General features: G+C 33.9%; 1 protein-coding gene and 1 non-coding gene across 2 annotated transcripts; both read right to left on the reverse strand.

The window, feature by feature from the left end:
• Window positions 1–7822: 7822 nt before the first annotated feature.
• LOC115937064 (small nucleolar RNA SNORA18) lies at window positions 7823–7952 on the reverse strand. The gene has a single exon (XR_004072399.1). It is a non-coding gene; the product is annotated as a small nucleolar RNA SNORA18 (small nucleolar RNA).
• Window positions 7953–10273: 2321 nt separating this feature from the next.
• On the reverse strand, window positions 10274–11203 carry LOC102736521 (olfactory receptor 4C16-like). Its single transcript, XM_006728577.2, has one exon. The coding sequence runs from the start codon at window positions 11201–11203 to the stop codon at window positions 10274–10276; it is 930 nt and encodes a 309-aa protein (XP_006728640.2).
• Window positions 11204–15062: the final 3859 nt, after the last annotated feature.

Here is a 15062-nt window from a genome sequence, read left to right on the forward strand (position 1 = left end):
TAAAAACTAAAGATGTAATGTATGGTGATTAACATAACAATAAAAAAATAACAAATAGAAAAAATAAATAAATAAAATCCTAAAAAAAAAAAAAGATATGAAAACATCGTAACAAGTTAAAAGATTATACCATGTTTATGGTTAGGGAGGATCAATATATAAGACAGATGCAATTCTTCCCAAATTAATCAATACATTTAATAATTAAAACAAAAATTCTGACAAACTTTTTCATGAAAAGCTGATTCCAAAATTCTGAAAGAATTAAAATGCAGAGTAGTTAAGCTAACTTTTTTAAAGGAAGAACAAAGAGAATAGACATATCTTCCAGAATTGAAGTATATTATAAAGCTATGGCAATTAAAAAGTTGTAGGTAGGGGTGCCTGGGTGGCTCAGTAGGTTAAGAATCTGACTCTTGGTTTTGGCTAGGGCATGATCTCAGTGTTGTGAGATCAAGTCCAGTGTTGGGCTCTGTGCTCAGAGCAGATGCAGCTTGAGATTCTCTCTCTCTCTCCCTAATCCCTCTTGCTCTTGCTCTTCACGTGTGCACTCTCTCTCTCAAAAATAAATCTTGAAAAACAAAGTTGTAGGTAAAGACAGATTGCTATATTTTTTTAAAGATTTTATTTATTTGACAGAGAGAGAGAGAGCACAAGTAGGCAGAGAGGCAGGCAGAGGGAGAGGGAGAAGCAGGCTCTCCACTGAGCAGGGAGCCCAACGTGGGGCTCGATCGCAGGACCCTGGGATCATGACCTGAGCCGAAGGCAGCCACTTAACTGACTGAGCCACCCAGGTGCCCCCAGATTGCTATATTTTAAGACAGCCAATAAATAAACACATATATCCTGGAATTTTTTCCATATTTAAGTTGAAATTTCAAATTGATATGAACTCCAGTGAATTCAAATTGATGTGAATTTTAGTAACTGATGTTAAGACTTTGAACCTCTTGCTGAAAACAATATACCTCAAAGGCACAAAAAATCTTAATCCAAATGGGAGAAGGATACAAATGTACGTAACAAAAGTTAAAATAAAAATCTGAGAAATAATTAGAATGGGTTTTGATCTTATGGAGGAACATTTTTTAAGCAAAGCACAAAAAGGAAATTCACAAAAAAAAATAAAATCTATTTTAAAACCTGTATGACACAATTTCATATAAACCAAATATATTTAGCAGTGGCAAATGGGAGTAAATATTTATAAATCCTATGAATCAATCACATAAAGATAAATAGTCCAATTTTCTAAAAAAGAGAAATATTTGACAAGGCAATACACAGAAAGGAAATCACAACTGTCAAAAAGTGTATATCAAAATATTCAACCTCATTAGAATCAGGGAAATGTAGATTCAACAAGAATGAGATACTATATTCCCACTCATCAACTTTATAAAAATAAAATTTAAAAGGCTGCCCATTAAATTTTTGATGAGTGACCCAGAAAAACTACCCCAGAAAGCATACAAAAGGATATTCTTCACATACTCATTCAAATTTGGAAAATAGAAGTGATCTAAAACCTGACAATAGAATGGAAATAAGGGGTGGTATGTTCTCATTATGGAAAAGTAGACAAATTTAAATGTTCAGTCCCTGGGAGACATCTACCATGATACAAATCGCTAAGACATACTTTAGTATGGAAAACTTAGTGGACAAAAATAATCATTTATGATAACATGCATGTTAAAAAAAAAATCACAGCCACAGAATACCATGTAGTTTCTGTGAGAACTTCTGTGCTTATAAATTAATAGAAAAATGTGTGAAGTAAAGATTTACTTCTCAGAAATAAAGGAGGTGATGGCCAAAGGAGATTGTAGTGTTATTCAATGTTTTAATTTCTTTATTAAAGAGATTATATTTCATTATTACTTCTGAAATTAAAGTTAATTTTAAAACTCATTTTATAATATGGTTTGAGAAGAACACAATACATAAGAAATGAAATGAAGCAGAACAAAAAGTGAACTGGAATTCAGTAAACTTAAATAACTTGTTTATCATTAATTACTACATTGTTTCCTCAATGTCTTTAGCAAGTTTAGACATAGATGCTCTTCCTCAAGCATCATATGTCATCAATTGTCATAAAAAATGTAAATATAACTGGACAGGTACATATGTACCCAACTCCCACACTCCTTCATGAGGACATATTTGATAATAAGGAAACAGGAAACACATCTATATCTGTATCTCTTTTAAACCTCTATCTGGATTTGGTCTTTATATCAGCACTAGCACATCTAGTTATACTTTTATAATCCAGATAGGATTTAAAGAAATTTCAAGGTGATTTGTTATATCTCTAGCTGTTATCACTGAGGACTCAAGTTCATAATTTGCTCTTTTTCATGGTTCCTTGTTTTACTGAACCAACTCTATTTTCATTTTAACAGAAGGAAACAACAAATTTGCAGCAGAGACTGCTGAATATCAGGATATGCTACACAAAAGGTTAACAACCTCCAACATATATGGACTCAGTAGAAATGCCGCCATATTTAAAACTTCTGATTACCTGCAATCTTCATCTCTGTTGCAACAAGGTCACTAAGAAAATCTACACCAGACAGCATCCTAAAAGGGGCAGTTGGGACACTGGTGTTCACTCTGCCTTACCACAACTTCTAAAAAGGCATTAAAAAGGAGGGAAAAAAATAACCCCTGATTTCCAGTATCATCTTGGTGTCCTTATTCTCACAGAAAATATTTCTTAGGACCCAAGACTGACTGGCTAATCTTCAATTCCTGAAGTGAAATTGGCAATTGTATTTGCAAGAGAGACAGGTTATCATGGTGGGAGAGAGTGCTTGAATTTGGCTGAATGCGTTTCAATATATGGTCCACTAAGCCTAAATAATCTTAGGCAGGTTATAAACCTTCTGAGCCTTGTTTTTTCAATAATAGTACTTATCACATAAGATTCTTGTGGGAATCAAATTAAAATATTCATATAAAACGTTTAGCTACAGTGCATATAATACATCATAAGAATTAACTAACTATGAAATTTTATTATTAATTTAAAAATGACTAATATTCTATAAATGCTTCACAGTTCTAGGACAAAGGGAACATTGGGAATAAATTTTCTTTAATGAGTTTAACATGCCACTGAATATAGATTTCTACAGAAGTTATAAAAGTATTTTGACAACTAACCATTACTGAAAATCCCAAACTAATGACCAAGACCTGGGGTAGGTCATAGGATCTCCCATTTCGCAGATGGAAGAACTAAAATCAAAGTAAAAATTTATTCATAAAGATCTTCAATACCCTACAAAAAATAGTCTCTCTCTTATTATTTAGAATAATGAATCAAACACTTCAAGAAAATAATTTTTTTATCCCTCTATTTTACTTAGGTCATTTTCTAGTTTTCTGCAGGTTTTTTAAAATTTTAATATATATCAGATTTATTTTTGTTAAAGAAATAGTCACCGATTATATAATTTGAAATTCTTTAACTGTGGTTACTGAAATTTTCTTCCATATAATCCCTATTCATTTCAAATACCATGGATTACTGCTCAGTATTACAGACCTATGGCACAGTGAGGCAAGAAATGGAGGTTCTTGTCCTGATCTGCCACTCCCTGATTATGGGATTTAGTTCCTCAGATTCTTTGGATATCTATTTCCTCTTAAGAAAATAAGGAATTGTAGTTTTCATGGATCCTTCCAGCTGCAAAGAACTAATTTTTTTAATCAAATGATTTACTAATTCATTTACCAGTTTATCAAAATTATCAATTAATTTCCATCATTTTTTTACTATCTTTATTCTCTTTATTACTTACTTCTTATCTTATTCAATTATTTGATTTTTTCTAAACTTTTACTGTTTTTTATCATTGATTTTCTATCCAAAGGAGAGTGCACAATGTTCCATAATTTCTCTTAGCCTCCTGACCTGGCAGCTAAGCAGTCCCAAGTTTGAAACCAGGATTTCAAAATAACATTCCCATTTTTTTTAATTTTTTTATTACAATAGACCTTTAAAAGTTGTTTTTAAACTATTAAAATGCCAAATTGTTACATGAATTAGAAGCCTAAAAGGTTATAAAAGAAATCATTATCAAGAAGATATATTTCTAGAATATTATTCATGCAAAAATATTACCTCAGAAAACAAGTGAATAAAGATAGATGATTCTATAGCTGTTCAAAGAGATGACATAACTCAGACATGCAAAAATAGAAAATGTAAGAATAAAGAAAAGAAGGAAAAGGAAAAAAATATAAGAACTCACATATTTAGTATCAACCAATTCCAATTAATATTGAAAGCGATATCTTTGTCTTCTTGAACTCAAGACAACAAATGAAAAAAAATCTTCAAAATCAGAAGGTGAATAGATCTCTTAGGACAAAAAAAGTAATGAAAAAGTCTCATACTTTGTAGGTAGGTTTCAAATTATATTTAAATGTAATGAATTCTACTCCTGAAACTAATATTACACTATATGTTAACTAACTGGAATATAAATAAAAACTTGAAACTACAAAAATAAAAAAATAATAAAATAAAATAAATATATCTTAAAAACTATGAATACTCAGAACAGGAATGAGAAGCATAAAACTGGAAGGAAAATCTCAACTGCATCTGGGCCTTTCTGTCTTGCCTTTTTTTCCCTTTGGTGCAATAATGAGCTTCAATGTCTACTTCCCTAAATGCACAGGGTTGGGGACTCTTGGAGAAGCCACAGGGGAACAGGTCAGGAAGAGTATTTAAAGGCTCTGGATGCACGTAAGAACTGTACCTGTCAATGGCAATCCTTATGGGAATTCTTGGACAAGGCTAGTAAAAATAAACTGGTGATTTTAATTTGCTATTGCTTTGGTTTTTCAAATGTGCTTTTTAAAATAGTTTTTTTTAGATTGCCTCAAATATATGACATTAAATATCGAATGTAGTTTCTATGGTCACTGATCAAAAAGTTTTTAAAGTGGCCTTATTCCTTTCTACACAAAGAATAAACACTAATGCATCCATTATATTTCTTAAGGGTCTTCCACTGTTTCCATTATCAAGGCTAATTATTTACTAACATTGAGGGTATTCGGCTTTTTCTTAAAATAATTAAGGTGTCATTTAAATGTCCCCATTCCAACAAAGCTTATCCTAATTATATCACCTTTCTGAAACCTAATTGCACAACCCAAGTCATCCCTTTACACTCCCAATACCTAATTTCACCAGATCACTTGACCCTCTTTTCATAAATAGTTGAAGGTTTTCTCATTTTGTTTTGGGGGGTTTTGTGCGTATTCTTTAAATATTGGTGTTCTTCTCTCATTTTCTCAATAGACTATTAACTCAATGAAAATAGGGTCTATTCTTCCTTAGACTGTATTTAATAACTTAAATTTTAAGGATGGCAAGTGTAATAGCAGTAATTGAAAAGTCATTACAGTGTGCTAGTAATTGTGCTAAGGATGTTAAAGGAATTTTTTTAATTTAATGCACATAATGATCTTATGAGATGGTATTATTAATATTTCCACAGAGGCACAAAGAGATAAATTGACAAGACTAGGCAACTAGTAACTAGTATAGTAGGATTTGACCTTGGCTAAGATGCTTTACTGACCCTACAATGACTGTGACCAGTACTACCACATTTTACACAGAGGAAGTACTTAATAAGTGTATCTGAATTTTTATTAAAATAATAAAATAATGTACTGCATATTTCAAAATTACACTTAAATTTTGAATTGTGTACTTAGGATAAATAATGTTATTTTCCAACTTATACAGTCCACTCATAGTAGAATCTCAATTGCACCAACAAAATAAATTACTAAGATAATTTCTATAGTTTTGATTATTTGATGATGGCAAAGTACCATAAAATTTAAAAGATTTACTTTTCATTTTTTTATTGAAATACACTTACAATTCTGTTCCCTGTCTAAACAATTTAATTTTTGTGCTTTTGATGTCAGAAACACTGCAAGGAGGACTGATTATTTTTGTGTGAGTGCATGCATTTGAGCATGCGAATGGAAACAGGAAGATGGCTGAAGGATGCACCATAGGAAGAGCATCAAAACCTAATTATATATGCATCTTAAGTATTTAGAAGAAGAGGCAATTTTATGTGAGATGCATTTGCCAGATGTCCAGGATGATTTCATGTTTACCACCTCAAACGCTGAAACCAGAGGGTCTGAGTTTGAATCCCAGGCGTACCTTTCACAGGCTATGTGACCTTGGATAAGACACTTAATCTCACTGATATTTAGATTCTTCTCCTATAAATATAATTATTTTATCACACATCAGTAATATGTAGTCACTATTATTATAATTAGTATTACTACTATTATTTACTATTATTATTGGAAAATCTCTGACACAGTTTACAAAGAAACTTGGAAATATCTCCAGGACAAAGCATTCAGATCACAATCTTTAGACCAAAGTCATTGATACTGAAGGACAAAATAAGACAACAGCTCACTGCACAAAACTCTGTGACACTGAAATATAAGTTCCCCACTCCAGGCCCTCATCCACGGCATTGACGTGTTCGTGCATGTAGACAATTTGTTATAGCTGATCTGATTGTATAAGATACTTGATGAAGATCATATATTTAGTTGTATTCAAGGATTATGTTAATATAAAATGTTACTTATATTTCTTCCAAGACTCGAACCACGCCTAAGAGAATGTCATATTCTCCACATGGATAAATAACATTTGGAAGAAGATGCAAAAGTGGCGTATTTAATAGAGATAGAAATACGTTCATTTTAGAAATATTGAATTATGCACTCTCCAGTTCTTGGGTTAAAGCTATGATTTTCCAAAACTCCTTTTACACCGTGGTAGACATAATTCCAAAATGCCCCTCAGAATTTCCTGCCCTAGCCCTGGGAACTGGAAATATGATAATATAGCACATGTTAAATGTAGAATTACATGCCTAAAGGGATTTCAACAAATCAACTCCTAACATCAAATTTCAAGTCCTAGCTACATGTTTCATGTCAAAAGATTCTATATTCAGACATATGCATTTTTTAACTGTAAAGGTTTTTTTAAATTATTACGTGCAATAGTAGCCAAATTATTTAAAGTCAGCAAAATTTTACTTAGGGACTCTCACATGTTATTGTTTTTCACTACTCACCAATGTCCCGTTAGTTCCTCCAAAGTTTGAATCAAAATTTATCTTCAGGATAGCCCTTCTAATAAGAACATCTTTTTTTTTAATTAAAATATCTTGTGTAAGTTTATGGTATACAACATGTTGATTTGATACATTAATATATTGTAGTCTGATTGCCATTAAAAATATAAGAACTTGCAAGATGCATTGAGAACAGTGTAGTATCAGTAAATGGAAGTTATAACATTCTACAATGCCTATGGAGAAGTGTTTATGATCACTTGTATTAAAGATGTTTCTAAGAATGCTAAGAAGCATAAAAATAAAAAATAATACATAAATACATATATATATGTACATATATATACACACACACACCATGCTCAATCCTCAGTTGTCATGTCAAGCTTCAATTCTTTCAGTTGGGCTTATTTTCTCTGAAAATTTTATGTGATTATGGACACACTGATGTCTTACTGATGGGATACTTTTCTACCTATAAACTTTGGGATCTAATTTTTTCAAGCAATTTACTTTAGGGCTCTCTGAATATGAATTGAGTTTAAATCATATTTACTCCAAAACTAGCACACCCAAGAATAATACAGACTTTGAGGATATGCCAATACCTAAGATTTAAAAAAAAATGGACTATCAGGTCTTTCATTCTTTGGCAGCACTCTCTTATAGTTCTTTCCACAGATCTAACAAAGAGTTTCGTGAGAAAAAGCAGACAACATAGTTATTCAATTAGGCATATCCAATGATGTGGGTCTGCAGAAAAAGCCAATCAGGATAGACCTCAACTCCAAACTTCTCTTTTACCACACTGAAAACACCCCCCATCATTAAGTGTTCCCCTAGGTCACACTTGTACATAGTAGTCATGGAATCCTACAGTTCTCTCATGTATGACATGTCCTCCTAGAGCAATACTGGACTTTCCTGCTTGGCCTTCCCTGTGACTTGCACCTGGTTAGATGTTTGGAAGCAATGAAGGGTGTGGGAGGAATCTCAGGAAGAAACCAAATATCATTGTCTGACAACTTGTTCAAATGAAGTAATCACAAGGTGTCTAGGCAACAGAAGACTGTTGTTGCCCTCTTTCAAGGAAGACAGAGCTACTTATGACAACCAAGAGGATGCAAGATCATCTCTGAGTTCATAGTTCTCCCTCTTACCCACACAAATGTGTCTACATTAGATGTCAGAGTACTAGTCTTTCCCTATCAAAACACTGACGTCAAAAAAAAAAAAAAATCCTGGTGAGGTTGCACATTCCATCACCTTTTCAGTTCTACTATCTTTATTACAAAATTCTGAACTGGAATTAGATCATAACCTCTGTTGTCAAGAGACACAGTAACAGCAGCCCAGAGAACTCCATCTCAGAAGCGTGTCCAGAAGGCATTTTGAATAGAGTGTCTCTGAGGAGGTACCTAAATTAGATCCAACATATTCCCCTTTTCATATATGCCTTGTTGTGAAATAGAAGAGGACTTCAAATAAAACTCTGCCAACTAAGATCTACTAAAGTGTGACCCTTGCAAGAGGAAAATCAGCTATGATCAATGATAAACTGCTTGAGATGGATAAATTCTGAATCTGAAAAAAAAAGTGATGTATATATGTCACTAGTGTTCATTGTGGAATTCACAGGATTCCATTCCCACATGGAGAAATAGATGATTTTTTTTCAAACTAAGTCCTTTTTTCTTTTTGTTAATTTTTTATTTTAAGTAGGCTCCATAGCCAACATGGGGCTTAAACTCATGACCCTGAGATCAAGAGTCCCATGTTCTCCTGACTGAGCCAGTCAGATGCCCCTCAAGCTAAGAGGTTTTAATGTTCCTATTACAGTAAACTTCACACAAACTTAGTGATTTTAATATAATTTAGTAATTTATAAGTAAAAATATGTTCAAAAAACCCAAAAATACCCATGTTAAATATTCTCTATGGAGAAAAATACAAATAAGAAAATAGGTTGAAACTGAAAGATTCTTAGTGATCATGTAACTCAATACTGCAATGTTGATGGATGGTGACAAAAGGTGATATCCTTCTCTATTGCATAAATACAGTTTTTATCCAAATATCTTGGTCTCTCTCAAGTTACCCTTTTTTCTAGATTACATTAAAACTCACTAAGATAATTCATATCTGTGATGTAACTATTTCTGTTTCAAAGCCTAAAGACTCCTCTGAGTTTTAACATTCTTTATCAGTTGTTACATTCAAATTCCCTATTTCAACCTTTTGTTGCTTGTATACTTTACTTCTAGCCCACATGAATATATCTACTTAATTTGGGCTATCTGTGCTATAATCATAATAACCCAATAGTATAAACAAATTATTATAAATTATATGACCAATGAAAAACCTAATGCTTCCCCTCAATTAGAAGTGATCATTATAGAAGCAAAAAGTAGTTTTTACAAAAAGAATAATATGAGTAACACCCCCACTATCAGAACCTTCCCAAGGTAAAAAGATTCCTTCAGAAAGGTGAATATTCACACTATGTTCTGCCACTGTTCTAGGAGGATCTAAATAAATATGAGAATTTGAAGTATGACCCCAAGAAATAGAAGGGAGATTACCTAACATATAGATTGTCCCTTAAAACATGAAGATTTTATAATTATTTGGATCTGGTGTTTTCTGCTCAGTCAACCAAGAAGAAATACCAAGTTGAAAGTACATGATCAGACATGATGTGACTGAAGTGTCTAATACAAAGGAAGTCATATGAAGGAGGAATAGTCTGCCAGGCTGTGGATATAAGCATATAAAAGTATAACTGTAAACAGAGAACACCAGAAGTCAACATGAAGAAGAGCAGGGAAAACACTAGATCAAAACCACCATGATGCTAGGCAGGCCAAGAGAGGTAGAGACACAGCAGTGAACATCCCACGCATGTGTCTTGACATGGCAGTTTGTACCTGGTGCTGTCTCTTCTTGTACATGAAACTGACTCAACACTAACCAGTGTACATACTCATTCTTGAAGGAATGAATTCCCATGCCCCCTGATTATGTTAACACCACAATAAAAAGATAACATTCTTAATAGACTTTTAGACTAATCCAAACTATGAAGAAAAATTTGAAACTCCCACTCATTTTTTGTCATCTGAAATCAACTTCTTTCTCCATAACTTCCTCATGGCATTTTTCACTTCTGCATTCCTCAATGTGTAAATCAGAGGATTGATCAAAGGTGTTCCAAGTGTATAAAACACAGCTATCATCTTATCCATGGGGAAGGTGGTTGCAGGGCGTGTGTATATAAATATGCAAGGACCAAAGAACAAGATGACCACAATGATGTGAGAGATGCAGGTGGAGAGGGCTTTTCTCCTCCCTTCAGCACTGTGGTTTCTCAGAGAATACAAGATGATAACATAGGAGCACATCAGCATGACAAAACTCACTGTACAAATGGCCCCACTATTGAACACCAACAGTAGATTGATCACATAGGTGTCTGCGCAGGCAAGTTTCAACAAGGGCTGCAAGTCACAAAAATAGTGATCAATCACATTGGGACCACAGAAAGGCAAACTCAAGGCAAGAAAAATCTGAGCTAAAGAATGCACACAGGACCCCACGCAGGCTATAGCCACCAGCACCTCACAGACCCGTCGACTCATGATGGTTGTGTAGTGCAGGGGCTTACAGATGGCCACGTAGCGGTCAGCAGCCATGAGGATTAGGATGAAAATCTCCAGGCAGCCAAAGAAATGGAATGAAAAGACTTGTATCATGCACTCACTGAAAGAGATAGTGGTTTTCTTCAAAAGGGCATCCACAATCATTCTAGGGGCTATGGAAGTACAAAAGCAGGTGTCAGATAAGGATAGGTGGAAAAGGAAGAAATACATTGGACTCCCTAGTGTCTGGCTGGTCTTGATAGTAGTAATAATCAAAAAGTTACCCAGCAACATCCCCAGATAGAAAAGCAAGAAAATGACAAACACAATTTTCTTTCTAAGAGGATCCTGGGTCAACCCAAGCAGAATGAACTCAGTCACATTATATAGCTGCATGATTTCATGAACGAGGAGAAGGCTGAGTGTGAAGCTGTTGATCTGAAAAAAAGAAAGGAATTAATTCAAGGTGTGATGTGTGATTTTATGGAATATTTTAAGAAAAATAAATATTCCTCATCATGAATGTTTTAGGGGTGAGTTCTTACAAGTCACCTCAATAGTTTGTTCCTCCATTTATAATGGCCACGTCATAAGGTCATTATGAATCTCAACAAATTTGTGAAGGTTACATCTTCCTAGAGTATACTTCAGGTACAATCTTGTAGCATTTAAATGATTCTGATTAATTTTGTCAATTCAATGAATATAAAGGTGAAAGATATGACTCCATTTTATTATTAATGGTATTATTTTTGCATATTTAATAAATCCTTGGGCCCATGTTTCGATGGTGTATCACTTGGCATTTTGGATATTTTGGCTGCCTTTCGAGGTTCATGATATAAATATAAAATCACACCCCACTTTCACCCCATAAAGAATGTCTTCTTTATGCATATATTTATCACCCTATATTTGTTATACATAGTTATAGAAAATGTATATTTTTCATAATTATATAATACACCATCTTTCACTAAACATTTGTTCCCAGATATTACAGCTTGAAAAGAGGAACAAGAAATACTTATAGCTTCTAAATAAAATGCTATTACCTTGAAACACCCTTATGATACTTAGTATTTGACATACTCTAATGCAGATAAGTGAATGAATGTCTTTGATAGTTGATTATCTCAAATATCTGCATTTCTAATTTTCTCCCTCCCATTTCTGGAAAGCACTCCTTAGAGGACCCAAAATCCCTGAGATTACATATAAATGAAAGAGGTTATTATTACTCAATAGCTCATGTTTTCAATAATCCAAATTTTAGCTTAAGCACTTTGGATCTGAGGTCATGTAGGGAGATGTCACCAGGCAGTTCATGCAGGACCAAATCACGACTGTAATCTCCACCAGAGTTTGTATTATCTAGGTAGTGAAAATCCCATATCCTTGTAACAGAACAAAGATTCAGAAGAGTGAGGTAGATACACTTTTAGACAAGAGGAATAGTAAATAGAACTGACTTGATTCAATTTTTTTCTATCCTGGCAAAGTCAATGATCATTCAACTTTGAAATTTTACACCTTCCAAATGAAGATTTCCTTTTTTCAAATTTGGAAAAAAAGATTGCCACTGACTTCACTTCAAAGAACAAAATCTTTTCTCTAGATCTTTCTTGTCAAGATGGTGTTGAAAGGGACACTACATATGAGTAAAAGTATAAAAGTATAAACTGAAGTGTGGTGTATTTAAAAATAATTTGGAAGACTTACCAAATATTTAATCAACAGTTTAATCAATAATCTCCTTCCTTCCTGGAATGTCATTTCATTTCTACCTACTTCAATTGTCTCAAAACTTCAAGACCCAAATTCCAAGAACTCTTCTCTGGAGGCCTTCAGTAATTACTCTGTGATAAAAGAAATTCTCACTCCTTTTCTCCATTGACATCCTTTATAGATTTTCTTATAACATTACATACCATGCTTAAATTCAATTATGTGTGTGCTTTCTTTAGCTTCTTTCTTGGAATAAGAATCTTTGAAAACTATTTATTCTCAGGATTTTATTCTCCATAGTTTCAACCTCAATGCCTTGTTCCATGTAGGTACTTAGTATTTTTTAATTAAAACTTCTCAATTACCTCTTAAATATAATATTTATCTGATGGTTTTAGTAATATTCTGATTACAGAACACTTTCATATCATTAAACTAATGCGGCCTTTTATCCACTATGTCTGGCAGACAGACAAATATTCCCATGATTTAAAAATCCAGGAAGTAAGTTGAGATCAATTTTAAGCAATGTAGTAAAGATGGAGTAGAATATGTTGTATTCTGAAGAGCATCACAGAGACATGCAAGATTTGGGGACTCTGACACCCATAAAAATCATCATCTTAAACATTAGCATTTTTACATGAATCTTTAACCCATAAAGAATGCAGGGAGAGCCTTGACATTTTTCATATCTTCTTGCAACTGAGGCACGTTTATGTCCATGTCTTTGTGGATGACTACATGTCCATTTTTTCCAAAGACATGTTAACACTTTCATCTGGTTCTCCAAGGAATATGACATAAAAATGAGTTGCAATGATCTGGAGACAAATAGCACTAGTAAAATAGGCATATCTTCTAATAAGTATTGTACTTACCTTGACTTTTCAAACAAGTTTAGCTAACTTTAGAATGGCTAAATTTGTCAGCACAGTAATGAACAAACTAAGTGTTGGATTTGGAGGCAACAGAGAAGAGCCGAAAGAAAAGCACACAAAAAAAGTGGAGAATAGATGAAGGTGGAATATAGAGTGTCAGGTGGATCATTCTATCCTAAAAATCTGTTTTACTGCAGTGGCCATGGTGAGAACCACTGCTTTCCTTAAGGGCTTTCTTCAACTACCTAACCCTCCCAGATTGGGTTACACTAGACTTCTATCTTTGGGAGAATCCCTGCACTCATTTCTATGCAAAATCCACCATTCTCTGTGGGAAGGTTAAGAGGCTGTCCTCAGATTCTTTATCCCTTAAGGAAACAAACTTAGGGTTCCAGAAGGGAGGGGGTGGGAGGAAGGGTTAACCGGGTGATGGGTATTAAGGAGGGCACAGGTGGTGATGACCACTGGGTGTTATACCCAACTAATGAATCGTTGACCACTACATCAAAAACTGATGATGTACTATATGTTGGCTAATTGGACATAATAATAAATTTTAAAAAACCCTCACACATATATAGTACATTACCTTTCATTTTCATGATGTCGTATTGCCTCTACACTGCCATGTTTCCTCTGAACTTTCCATGAGAAGTAGTTATTCAGCTCTCAAACTAAATCTCAGATGTGTGTGAACTGCAAATTAAATTCTTACGATATTATTTTGGAAGAATAATAATTCCATACTCTAATGTACAACTATTATTTATTTTTTTTAGATTTATTTCTTTATTTTAGAGAAAGAGAAAGTGGGGGGAGGGACAGAGGGAGAGAAAGGGAGACTCTCAAGCAGACTCTCCACTGAGCATAGAGCTGGATGTGGCGCCTCATCCCAGGACCCCAAGATCATGACCAGAGCTAAACCAAGAGTCAGTTGCTCAACCGCTGAGCTACCCAGGTGCCCCATGACTTTCTATTTAAAACTGTCACTTGGAGACGGGAAAGCTGGCATTCTCCAGAAGCTGTCAAGGTCACTGCCTCAATTGACCTTTTCTCTAATTTTTCACCAGGCATAAGCTCTTCCAACTTGAATATCCATACTGAGGACTTATCTTCCTCAGCTACCTTATGTAAAAAGCATTTGTGAACTTTCTACATTCTGCTACCTCAATAAACTATAAAAAAACCTTACAGCATGAAATTCATCTTTCCATCCCCATATAAGAATGGAAAGCCACACAAAGACTTTCACATACCTGGTACTCATAAAACACTTGCTGAGTTCAAAAGATTATTTTGTTCCAAAGCTTACATTTCATTTTATTTCTTTACTATATTAACAGTAAACTTTTGAAAAATAATCTCTTTTCTCCTGTTCCCTTCTCAGAGGAAGTGGTTGCAATAGTCACAAGACATATGGAAATATAATTTTTAAATATGTTGGATTATTCTGTAATGATGCCTCCTTGAGTACAAAGATGTAAGCAATCTGTCACTTACCTGTTAGAACACCATAAATTAATGCCAAATATTTCCATCCCTTTTTGAAAGCAGCCTTCCCATAGAACAAAAAATACCCTTTCTGTATCCCAGGGGGAATATTTTATTTTAAACATGATATAAAATATTAGCACCCTAGAGAATAC

This window comes from Leptonychotes weddellii, chromosome 11 (assembly GCF_054177405.1).
Source record: "Leptonychotes weddellii isolate Sample4059 chromosome 11, ASM5417740v2, whole genome shotgun sequence".
NCBI lineage: Eukaryota > Metazoa > Chordata > Mammalia > Carnivora > Phocidae > Leptonychotes > Leptonychotes weddellii.